This window comes from Lethenteron reissneri, chromosome 19 (genome assembly GCF_015708825.2).
Source record: "Lethenteron reissneri isolate LAM-NWPU_2019-01 chromosome 19, ASM1570882v1, whole genome shotgun sequence".
Classification (NCBI taxonomy): domain Eukaryota; kingdom Metazoa; phylum Chordata; class Hyperoartia; order Petromyzontiformes; family Petromyzontidae; genus Lethenteron; species Lethenteron reissneri.
The window spans coordinates 457,501-469,026 of NC_083797.1; the positions used below are offsets into that span (position 1 = coordinate 457,501).

Sequence of the window (11,526 nt, forward strand, 5' to 3'; positions counted from 1 at the left end):
GCGTGGGTGGGCTGGTGGGGGGTGGGGGGGCTACTGGTGGGGGGTGGGGGGGGCTACTGGGTGAGGAGTTGTGGTGAACGTTGCACGGCGGCGGCGGCTGCTGCTGGATTATAATCCACAGCAGCGGCAGCCGTGCAACGCTAATTAGTAGTCGCGTGGGTGCCGTGCCGGCCTTCATAGGTGCTCGCTAACAGCACTTTTCCCAAAAGTCTATTAAGGCTATACGGGGGATCTTTGTCTTTATGAGGGGTGGATAGAGGATGCGTGGGTTCGGGTGGAAGGGAAGTTCCCTGTTCTGGCGGAGGAGGGAGGGAGTGCAGTGCACTGGTCATTGGTCAGCACTTACCCATTAACGGGATCATTGACTCGTGTTTTAGTGTGTGCGCGTGTGTCTTTATGTGGCGTGTGCGTGTGTGTGTGACAGTGTGTGCGTGTGTCTTTATGTGGCGTGTGACAGTGTGTGACAGTTTGTGCGTGAGGCTGCACACCACCCCCTGTGGGAGTCCTGGGTGGGGTCAAGAGAGCGAGCGCAGGGGGAGGAGGGAGGTGGGGGGAGGAGGAGGGAGGGGGGGGGGAGGAGGGGGAGACGGCGGCGGCGTTTAGTGTCAAATAATGGGGAGCACGAGTTCGCGTGAAGGGGATAAGGGTGGGGGCTAGGTTAGGGTGGGGGCTAGGTTAGGGTGGGGGGGCTAGGTTAGGGTGGGGGGGCTAGGTTAGGGTGGGGGCTAGGTTAGGGTGGGGGCTAGGTTAGGGTGGGGGGGCTAGGTTAGGGTGGGGTTAGGTTATTGGGGGGGCTAGGTTAAGGTGGGGCTAGGTTATTGGGGGAGCTAGGTTAAGGTGGGGGCTAGGTTTTGGGGGGGGGGGTGTTAGGTTAAGGTGGGGGCTAGGTGAAGGTGGGAGCTAAGATACGGGGGGGGGGGCTAGGTGGGGGTTAGGATTTGCTGTTACGGCGGCGGGCGGCGATGTGTGGGGAGGGGTTGACGAGACGGGGATGGAGGGAGGATGGAGAGAACGAGGTGGGGGTGGGGTGGATTGGGGGTTGCCCCCTCGCTGGACGCGGGGCTGACAGCTCCGTGGGAAAGCGGCTGAGATTCGGGGCTGAGCGAGAGGAGGAGGAGGAGGGGAGAGCGACACGAAGCGAGACGGAGCCAGAGGGGGGAGGAGGAGGAGGAGGAGAGGCGGCCCGCGCGTGATCCTGAGCAGAGTCGCGGCAGAGTCGCGAGCGAGATGACTTTGAGTGAATAGAGACAGCGCGCAGCAGCAGCGGCAGCAGCGCGCGTTTGTTTGTTTTCGATCGGGGAGGGGGGTACGGGCACGGGCAGTTTTAGGTGGGCGTGGGACAGAACAGGGATTGTTATTTTTATGACTCGGAGAGGCGAGACGGGGCCAGGAGACGCGGGCGAGCGGCGAGTCCCGAACGAGAGAGAGAGAGAAAGGGCTTCCTCCTGCTGCTGCTGCAGCTTTTCATCACGCCGGATGTATCTTGTTGGGCTGTTTATGTTGCCGACTGAGAGAAGAGATAACTGACGGAGAGAAAATTTAGATAGACTGATAGATCGATAAATAAAGACAGCGAGATATATCGAGAGACAGAGAGACATAAACATTCGCGGAGACGCGGGCATAATACGCAGATGCATGGATGAAGTGCGAAACAAAACACATACAGGTGATGAAGAGAGATGAACGGGTGTGTTGATTGAGAACGCGAGAGAGGGAGAGCGGGTGGAAGTCGCAAGGGCGACGAGAGACACGAGGAGCGCTCTCGTCGCGAGAAGAAGAAGACGACGACGACGAGAAGGAGGAGGAGGAGCAGCAGCAGGAGGAGCAGGATGAAGCGCACGTGCGATGGAGGAAGCTCCTCTGAGAGCGACCTCGAGGAGGGCATCGACGTGGAGGGAGACGACTTGGAGTGAGTGGGGGGGGGGCGACTCGGATAGCACCACCACTACCACCACCACTACCACCACCACTACCACCACCACTACCACCACCATCACTCCTACTACCACCACTACCACCACCACTACCACCAACACCATCACTCCTACTACCACCACTACCACCACTTCTACCACCACCACCACCACTACTACTACCACCACTACCACCACCACTACTACTACCACTACTACTACCACCACCACTACCACCACCACTACCACCACCACCACTCCTACTACCGCCACTACTACTATTACCACCACTACTACTACCACCACTACTACCACTACTACCACCACTACCACCACTGCTACTACCCCCACCACTCCTACTACCACCACTACTACCACCACCACCACTACTACCACCACCATTACTACCACCACCACTACCACCACCACTACCACTCCAACTACCACCACTACCACCACTTCTACCACCACCACCACCACTACTACTACCACCACTACCACCACCACTACTACTACCACCACCACTACCACCACCACTCCAACTACCACCACTACCACCACTACTACTACTACCACCACTACCACCACCACTACCACCACCGCCACTACCACTCCTACTACCACCACTACCACCACTACTACTACCGCCACTACTACTACTACCACCACCACTACTACTACCACTACCACCACTACTACTACTACCACTAATACTACCACCACTACTACCACCACTACCACCACTTTTACTACCACCACTACTACTACCACCACTACTACTACTACTTCTACCATTAATACTACTACCACTACCACCACTACCACCACTACTACTACCACCATTACTACCACCATTACTACCACTACTACTACTACCACCACTACTACCACAACTACTTCTACCACCACAACTACCATCACTACTACTACTACCACCACTACTACCACCACTATTTCTACCACCACAACTACCATCACTAATACTACCACTACTACTACCACCTCTACTACTACCACCTCTACTACTACTACCACCACTACTACTACTACCACTACTACTACTACCACCACTACTACTACCACTACTACCACTACTACTACTACCACCACTACTACTACCGCAACTACCACCACTACTACTACCACTATTACTACCATTATCACATCTCCAAACAAGGACAAAGATCCCCCGTATATAAAGACTTTTGGGGCAAGTGCTGTTAGCGAGCATCTAAAGGCCGGCACGGCACACGAGGGGGTCGGTGGCCAAAACCACGTCCGGCCGCCTTTGTCTCCTGAGTGGCGATGTTTACTACACGCCGCGCCGCCAGGGACTCATTTTGAGTCGAGCCATCCTGGAGGACCGAGACAATCGTCACCGGTGGTGGCCGTGAGCGAGAATCGAACCCGGGTCGCCGGGTTCGTAGCGCAGCGTAGCGCTCACCACCACACTGCCGCTTCCCACACTTGCACACACACTTGCACACACTGTCACACACACTGACACACACTGTCACACACTTGCACACACTGTCACACACACTTGCACACACACTGACACACACAGTGACACACACTATCACACACACTTGCACACACTGTCACACACACTGACACACACTGTCACACACTTGCACACACTGTCACACACACTTGCACACACACTGACACAGACACTGACACACACTATCACACACACTTGCACACACTGTCACTCACACTGACACACACTGTCACACACTTGCACACACTGTCACACACACTTGCACACACACTGACACACACACTGACACACACTATCACACACACTTGCACATACTGTCACGCACACTGACACACACGGTCACACTCTTGCACACATACACACGCAAGCGTGAGCAAGTCAACATTACGTTTATGAGTTTTGATGGAGGCGAAGCTCGTGATGCTGGGAGTATGGTGGTGGAGGTGATGGGGGTCGTGATGGTGGTGGTGAATGTGGTGATGTCCGTGTGGTCGTGGGGGTGGTGGTGAGGGTACTGATGATCGTGGTGATGGTGGTGATGATGTCCGCGTGGTGGTAGGGGTTGTGGTGTGGGTGATGGGGTAGTGATGGTGATGTCCGCGTGGTGGCTCCGGATCTCGCAGGTCCAAGCACGAGTTCGACTCCCCTGGCAAGAGCGGTTCCTGCAGCACCCAGCACATGGCAAGGAAGCGGCGGCGAGGGGTGAGGGATGAGCTCACCACTCACCACTACACAGAGCTAACCCACTCACCACCACACAGAGCTCACCCACTCACCACTACACAGAGCTCACCCACTCACCACCACACAGAGCTCACCCACTCACCACCACACAGAGCTCACCCACTCACCACTACACAAAGCTCACCCACTCACCACTACACAGAGCTCACCCACTCACCACCACACAGAGCTCACCCACTCACCACCACACAGAACTCACCCACTCACAACTACACAGAGCTCACCCACTCACCACCACACAGAGCTCACCCACTCACCACCACACAGAGCTCACCCACTCACCACCACACAGAGCTCACCCACTCACCACCACACAGAACTCACCCACTCACAACTACACAGAGCTCACCCACTCACCACCACACAGAACTCACCCACTCACCACTACACAGAGCTCACCCACTCACCACTACACAGAGCTAACCCACTCACCACCACACAGAGCTCACCCACTCACCACCACACAGAGCTCACCCACTCACCACTACACAGAGCTCACTCACCACCACTACACAGAGCTCACCCACTCACCACCACACAGAGCTCACCCACTCACCACCACACAGAGCTCACCCACTCACCACTACACAGAGCTCACTCACCACCACTACACAGAGCTCACCCACTCACCACCACACAGAGCTCACCCACTCACCACCACACAGAGCTCACCCACTCACCACCACACAAAACTCACTCACTCACCACCACACAGAGCTCACTCACCACCACACAGAGCTCACCGACTCACCACTACACAGAGCTCACTCACTCACCACTACACAGAGCTCACTCACCACCACACAAAACTCACTCACTCACCACCACACAGAGCTCACCCACTCACCACCACACAAAACTCACTCACTCACCACCACACAGAGCTCACTCACCACCACACAGAGCTCACCGACTCACCACTACACAGAGCTCACCCACTCACCACTACACAGAGCTCACTCACCACCACACAGAGCTACACAGAGCTCACTCACCACTACACAGAGCTCACCCACTCACCACTACACAGAACGCTCACATGATGACCATCTACTGCCAGTGTTACACCACTCGCTCGCTTGTGTGCCGTGCCGACTCTCATGGGTCCTACTCGCTAGCAGCACTTGCCCCTACGGTCTTTTGAGTCTATAAGGGGGATCTGTGCTTTTGTTCGCACCAAGGCCGTAGCCATGGAGTCAACATTGGGGGGGACCAAATCTTCCAGGCGGTCTGGTTGTCCCCCGAACGAATTTATTGCCATTTCCTGTCTAAAATCTTACAAAATTCACTAACACTTAGGATGGACTTTTTATTTATTTTTTACAATAATGTCTAAGAGTGTATTGTATTACATTACTCTGTTTTTTTATTTTTTACCTTTTCTTCTTTCATTGTATGTAATGGCAGAGATTAGGGAAGTACAAACATTACCACAATCATATAAACAGAAATCTGTTTTATAGCAATATACTGGGGGGACATTTTGAGCATATTTGAATATGGGGGGGAATGTGGCTCCCCCCCCCCCCAATATTTATTATATAATCACGGCCTTGGATCGCACGCTCAATCGACTCTGCGGGCGCTCGCCACAGATCATCGAGAAGAGGAGGAGGGATCGCATCAACAGCAGCCTTGCCGAGCTGCGACGCCTCGTGCCCAGCGCCCTCGAGAAGCAGGTGAGCGCTGCCGCTGCACAGATGGATTCATGGCGGGCTGGAGAACTTTTTTAGGGGAAGGGGGGACGGAGGGTGGAGGGGGGCGGGGGGACGGGGGGGCGATCGCTCCCATGCCCCTCCTCTGTTAATAAACACAGCAACACCGGCACCAGACCTCGGTACTCATCAACTCCTGGCGCCACCCGTATTCCCGATTGCCCGGGTCAACCCCTGACCTCGTATCACGGGAACTCGCGACAGCAACGACTATCGGAAGTCAGGGGAAGAATTTTGGAGTTCATCTCACCAGCGGCAAGTGGTTACAATGTACCCAGGACGCACGTGGCTTTAAACAACGCATTAATTATAGCAGAAAGGACTTTAAGACAATTACATTCTACATTCACACGTGCCACTCTGTGATCTCGGCAGGGTTTGTGTTACGGGGTACACATATGGCACCACGTGGTTCCAAAATCATCGGAGCAGCTACAGAAGAAAACAAAAACCGATTTCGATCAAAATTGGGAATGGGGATCCAGGAACTGTGAACGGACGACGGGACAGGTGGGACACAGCCCCCTACAGGTGGCACACAGCCCCCTCCAGCCCCCTCCAGCCCCCTCCAGGTGGCGTGCAGCCCCCTCCAGCCCCCTCCAGGCGGGGCACAGCCCCCTCCAGCCCCCTCCAGGTGGCGCGCAGCCCCCTCCAGCTCCCTCCAGGCGGGGCACAGCCCCCTCCAGGTGGCGCGCAGCCCCTCCAGGACGCGATCAGTGCGGCGAGGGTGCAGTAGCGGAGGGATATCGACTGCGCACCGCGCGGCAGCAGGGAAGTAATGGCCCCTCGCCCCCTCCCCTTCGCTCTGCTTCCCACTCTCCCCCTCCCCTGCCCTCTCTATTCCCCTCCACTCCTCCTCCACGTGGCTTGTTCCCCAGGGTTCGGCAAAACTGGAGAAAGCCGAGATCCTTCAGATGACGGTGGAACACCTGCGGATGTTGCGTTCACCTGGCGGGAAAGGTAACGGCGTGTGAGTGTACGTGAGTGTGTGATGGGGCAGATGTGGAGAGAGTGGAAAGATTTCCATACCTGGGCAATATGCTCATGACCAGCTCCGGCTTGACAGCAGAGGTCTCACTCCGAATCGGTCGAGCGGCATCATCTTTTCATCAGTTGCATAACGCTGCTGTGTGGAACCTACCTGAACTGTTGCTCGACACGAAGCTTTGGGTCTTGCCCTCCCTTCTCTATTCTTGTGAAACGTGGATCTCCCTAATGGAGCATCTTTCCCAGTTAGAAACATTTAGGCTGGCCTGCCTACGATCAATCCTGGGTTTAACCAGGCAGGATTGTGTGAGGAGCTCACACCTTTTTGAAAGATCTGCGCAAAGTCCCATCGGTGAGCTCCTCCGGCAGGCAAGGCTGCATTGGCTGGGTCATGTAGCCTGCATGCCCAGCCACTGCATGCCTAAACAGCTTTTGTTCGGCCGGATAGAGGGGGCTAAAGGGGCGCGGCACGGGCTAGAGGAGAGATGGAGTGATGTGGTACAGGAAGACGTGGAGCTGAGTGGACTTGTCGATGACTGGTACCAGCGGTGTCAAGATCGGCCTCTGTGGAGGAGGCTCGTGAAGGACGCTACTGGGCAGTTCGAGGCAATCGCCCTCCAGCAACAACGGAGGACAGAGGAGCGACACTCACAACAACACGCAGGGCGCCAGGTGGCTAAAACACAGCAATTTGGCCCAGTAGGGGGCACAGGTGGTGCATCGGCCACTCATCTCATTAATCTCAGTCGGTAAACCCATGGTACCTGGGTCTGTCCCGTGAACTCCTGCCAGCGGACGTTTGACACTTCACGTGGCCTTAAACGTGCACATAGCATGGCACATGCGCCGTGGTGACGTGACCGTCACTTAGTGGCGGTTGTTGTTGTTGTGAGTGTTCGCGAGTGGTAGCGCAGCGGTTAGCGCACTGTAGTACAAACACGGTGACATGAGTTCGACTACCGCCTACGATCAATAGACAGTGGCGAATATTTGAACCGGTCTTAGGCCTCCCCTAGGTCGACTTAGCCTTAAATGGGTATTTTACTTCAGCATTGGTGAGACAAAGGCAGCAGGGCGTGGTGCTGGCCACCCACCCCCAACTGTGCCGTGCTGCCATTTTAGATTATCGCTAACAGCACTTGCCCTAACAGCCTGCTTGGGCTACATGAGGGATCTTTGTCTCTCGGACGCTTGGGTGACTGCATGACTCGCAGATGACACAGATGCAGTCCCCTCTGCTTGCACGCAAAGCTCGCATCTGTCACGCGGAATTCACTCAGTCTCTTCTTTGAAAAAGGGTCCTGCTACATTGGGAAGCTTTGATCAATTCTCTATTTTATTATATATATATAATTAGCAATTGGCTTCGTAATAATCTGTCCAAATTTGTGTCGTTCATGCTCAATCACCCGGTGAGTTAGAGATCGATTCTCACTCACTGGGTGAGTTCGAGGACGATTCTCTGTATGAAACTGCGTCTGGAATCATCGTGAGGAGGCCAGGACGAAGAGGAGAGTCCGAGAGGCATCTTGAGGGTTCGGAGCCCCACCCTTCCTGACCCCCAGTCACCCGCTCCCGCTCCCCACCCCAGGGTTCCACGATCCGTTCTCCTTCGCCATGGATTACCGCAGCATGGGCTTCCGCGAGTGCCTCTCCGAGGTGGCGCGCTTCCTCACCGTGGCCGACGGCGCCAGCGCCAGCCGGGCCGACCCCCTCAACTGCCGCCTGCTGTCGCACCTGCACAGCTATGCTGTGCAGCGCGAGGCGCACCTATCCCAGAGCCAGCAGCAGCAGCAGCCGGCGCTGATCTCCGCGGCGGCGCCGTGGGCGATGCCGTTCCACCAGCTGCTGGGCGCCGCGCACCGCCTCGCCCGCGTGCAGCAGCAGCAGCTGGGCCCCGCCGGCGCCCTGCAGCAGCCGCTGGGGCCCCGCGCGGGGGCCCTGCCGCCGCTGCCCCTGCACGGGGTCCCGCTGCTGGGCGCCGCCTTCCCCCTGCCCGGAGCCACCGCGGCCGGCGCCGCCACCGGCCCCGCGCAGAGGCGAGCGCTGGTTTCTCGCGAGCAGAAAGCACTCGGTTGTAGCCGGTAGCTACCCGCCGGGGCCGGCGTCCATGCGCGCGTGTGTGCGCGTGTGTGTGCGTGTGTGTACACGCTGTGTGAGCGGTGGTGTAGCGGTTGGCGCTCTGCGCTAAAAACCCGGCGACCTGAATTCGATTCACGCTCACAGCCAAGACCAGTAAGGATTTTCTGAACCGGTCCTAGGCTTCCCCTAAGTCGACCCAGCCTCAAATGAGTACCTGTTATGGTGTGTAAACGTCGTGCCGTGGCGGCCTTCATAGGTGCTGCTCGCTAACAACACTTGCCCTTAAATTCTGTTAAGATTATACGGGGGATCTTTGGCTTTGTACATACGAGAGAGAGAGAGAAATAGATATATATATAGTCGGGAGCGGTGGCACGGCAGTTGGTGCACTGCGGTAACTATCCCAGCCGCCTGGGTTCAAATTTCGGCTGTGGATGCCGTTTGTCTCACCCCACAGTTGGCTCGAGTTGCCATGACCCCGTGTTAGTGTGCTTCACCTACATCGGCACTGGGGAGACAAAGGTGGCCGGGTGTTGTGCTGGCCACAGCCACCCCTCTCGTGGTTCCGTTTCAGCCTCAACAGGTGCTCGCTAACACCACGAAACCCCCACAGTCTGCACGGCTCAGTAGGGGAGGCGTTACCCGTTTGTTTGTTTCTGTAAATATCACGTGGCGAGCGATCGTCATAACGCAAGACCTGAGGGGGGTGTGGGTCCCGTTAGGAGGCGGTGCGGCACGGCACGACACGGCTGAGAACCTCGTCGGCGGCTGCGTCACGGGCGCAGTTTGCCGACGCCGCAGAGACCTCGGCCAGAGCGTTCGCGCGCGCAAAGAGACACCCGCGGTCGAGCGCCAATCCCGCCGCCGACGTTACCGACGCCGCGCAGCTGCGCTGGCGAGTGCCGCCACTCGCACGACTCACGCGGTGAGTCAGCGAGGGTCGCAGCGGTTGCGCTACGCCTTGCACGCTTCAATGCTCTCGCGCGCGCGCGATCATTAACCCAGCACGCTTCGGAACGCGCTTACACGCACGCACGTACACGCGCACACGCGCCTGCCCAATCACGAATGAAGTGGATGCTCAAAAAACTGAAACGTCAGGTCGCTGAGGTCACGATGCTCGGCATGAGATGCTGTCAAGTTTCAAGTGGATGTTGTTTAACCCCGGGTAAGAAGACACACCCGGGGGCCACGTGGTTGGCACTCGGGACTTCATTTCGTCTGGGCCAGTCCGGGTCGGCGAATCAGAAAACATTTCCTGTACCCGGCACGCCGCTTCCAGAATGCGCGTTCACCGTGCCAGCTCCTCCAGCGTGCCCACGACTCGGAGACTATTCAGTGAGGAGTCAACGCTGGCTGCACTCGAAGGAAGTACGACGCGCCAACGGGGAGGAATCGTCCGCCGAGAGATGCCTCGTTAATGACCTGTGAGAGTGACTCGTGAGAGTGAATCGTGAGTGACTTGTGAGAGATGATCAGAGTGGCCCGTGAGAGTGACCCGTGGACACACGTGCACGCGATGCGCGGCGATGAACTCGTACGTAGGGCCCAGGAGCGGATCCGGATGCATCCCAAGGTCTGGGGGGTCGGGGGGGGTGGGGGGAGGGGGTGTGGGGAGGGAGATGATGGAGGCGCGGGGAGTGGGGGGGGGGGGTCGCGAAATGTAAAGATTTTAAACAGGGCTCCCTTTACATTAATAAAAAAATAACATAAAATGAAATGTACTTTGTCTGAAACTATTTTGTTGTAACGTCACTTCTCGTCTCTGTAATAGGGGAATTATCGCCTTTATCAATCATGACATCGCTTCGAAAAAGTATAACATTTTCTGGGTCACAGAGGGGCGAGGGGCGGGGGCCATGGCCCCCCTCCCCCGCCCCCTCCCCCGCCCCCTCCCCCGCCCCCAACGCAGGATCCGCCACTCGCGGGACAACTGTCGCGCCGCTCCCGGTGCGGTGTGAGTGGGGGGGGGTGCTGTGAGTGGGGGGGGTTGTGAGTGGGGGGGGGTGTTAGTGGGGGGGGTTGTGAGTGGGGGGGGTGTGTGAGTGGGGGGGGGGGGTGTGAGTGGGGGGGGGTGTGAGTGGGGGGGGGTGAGTGGGGGGGTGTGAGTGGGGGGGGTGTGAGTGGAGTGGGGGGGGGTGTGAGTGAGGGGGTTGTTAGTGGGGGGGTTGTGAGTGGGGGGGGGGTGTGAGTGGGGGGGGGGTGTGAGTGGGGGGGGTCTGTGAGTGGGGGGAGTGAGTGGGGGGGGTTTGGAGTGGGGGGGTGTGAGTGGGGGGGTGGTGAGTGGGGGGGGTGAGTGGGGGGGGTGTGAGTGGGGGGGTGTGAGTGGGGTGGTGTGAGTGGGGGGGGGTGAGTGGGGGGGTGTGAGTGGGGGGGGTGTGAGTGGGGGGGGTGTGAGTGGGGGGGGGTGAGTGGGGGGGTGGGGGGGGGTGAGTGTGGGGGGGGTGTGAGTGGGGGGGGGGGTGTAGTGGGGGGGGGGTGTGGGGGGGTGTGAGTGGGGGGGGTGAGTGGGGGGGGTGTGAGTGGGGGGTGTGAGTGGGGGGGGTGAGTGGGGGGGGTGTGAGTGGGGGGTGTGAGT

The 11,526-nt window shown here is 57.7% G+C and overlaps 1 protein-coding gene across 1 annotated transcript; it reads left to right on the forward strand.

Moving 5' to 3' along the window:
- Positions 1 to 1,186: 1,186 nt before the first annotated feature.
- LOC133344082 (hairy/enhancer-of-split related with YRPW motif protein 1-like) lies at positions 1,187 to 10,525 on the forward strand. The gene is made up of 5 exons (XM_061554031.1): positions 1,187 to 1,912; positions 4,044 to 4,122; positions 5,760 to 5,843; positions 6,758 to 6,839; positions 8,458 to 10,525. Exons 1-5 carry the CDS (start codon positions 1,833 to 1,835, stop codon positions 8,952 to 8,954), a joined length of 822 nt encoding a protein of 273 aa, XP_061410015.1. The 5' UTR covers positions 1,187 to 1,832; the 3' UTR covers positions 8,955 to 10,525.
- Positions 10,526 to 11,526: the final 1,001 nt, after the last annotated feature.

Bases quoted from the DNA above. Each gene is read 5' to 3' on its own strand.
- LOC133344082 (XM_061554031.1), top strand. From the start codon at position 1,833: ATGAAGCGCACGTGCGATGGAGGAAGCTCCTCTGAGAGCGACCTCGAG. The intron at 1,913-4,043 runs GTGAGTGGGGGG...CGGATCTCGCAG, and splicing joins GTGGAGGGAGACGACTTGGA to GTCCAAGCACGAGTTCGACT. The intron at 6,840-8,457 runs GTAACGGCGTGT...TCCCCACCCCAG, and splicing joins GCGTTCACCTGGCGGGAAAG to GGTTCCACGATCCGTTCTCC.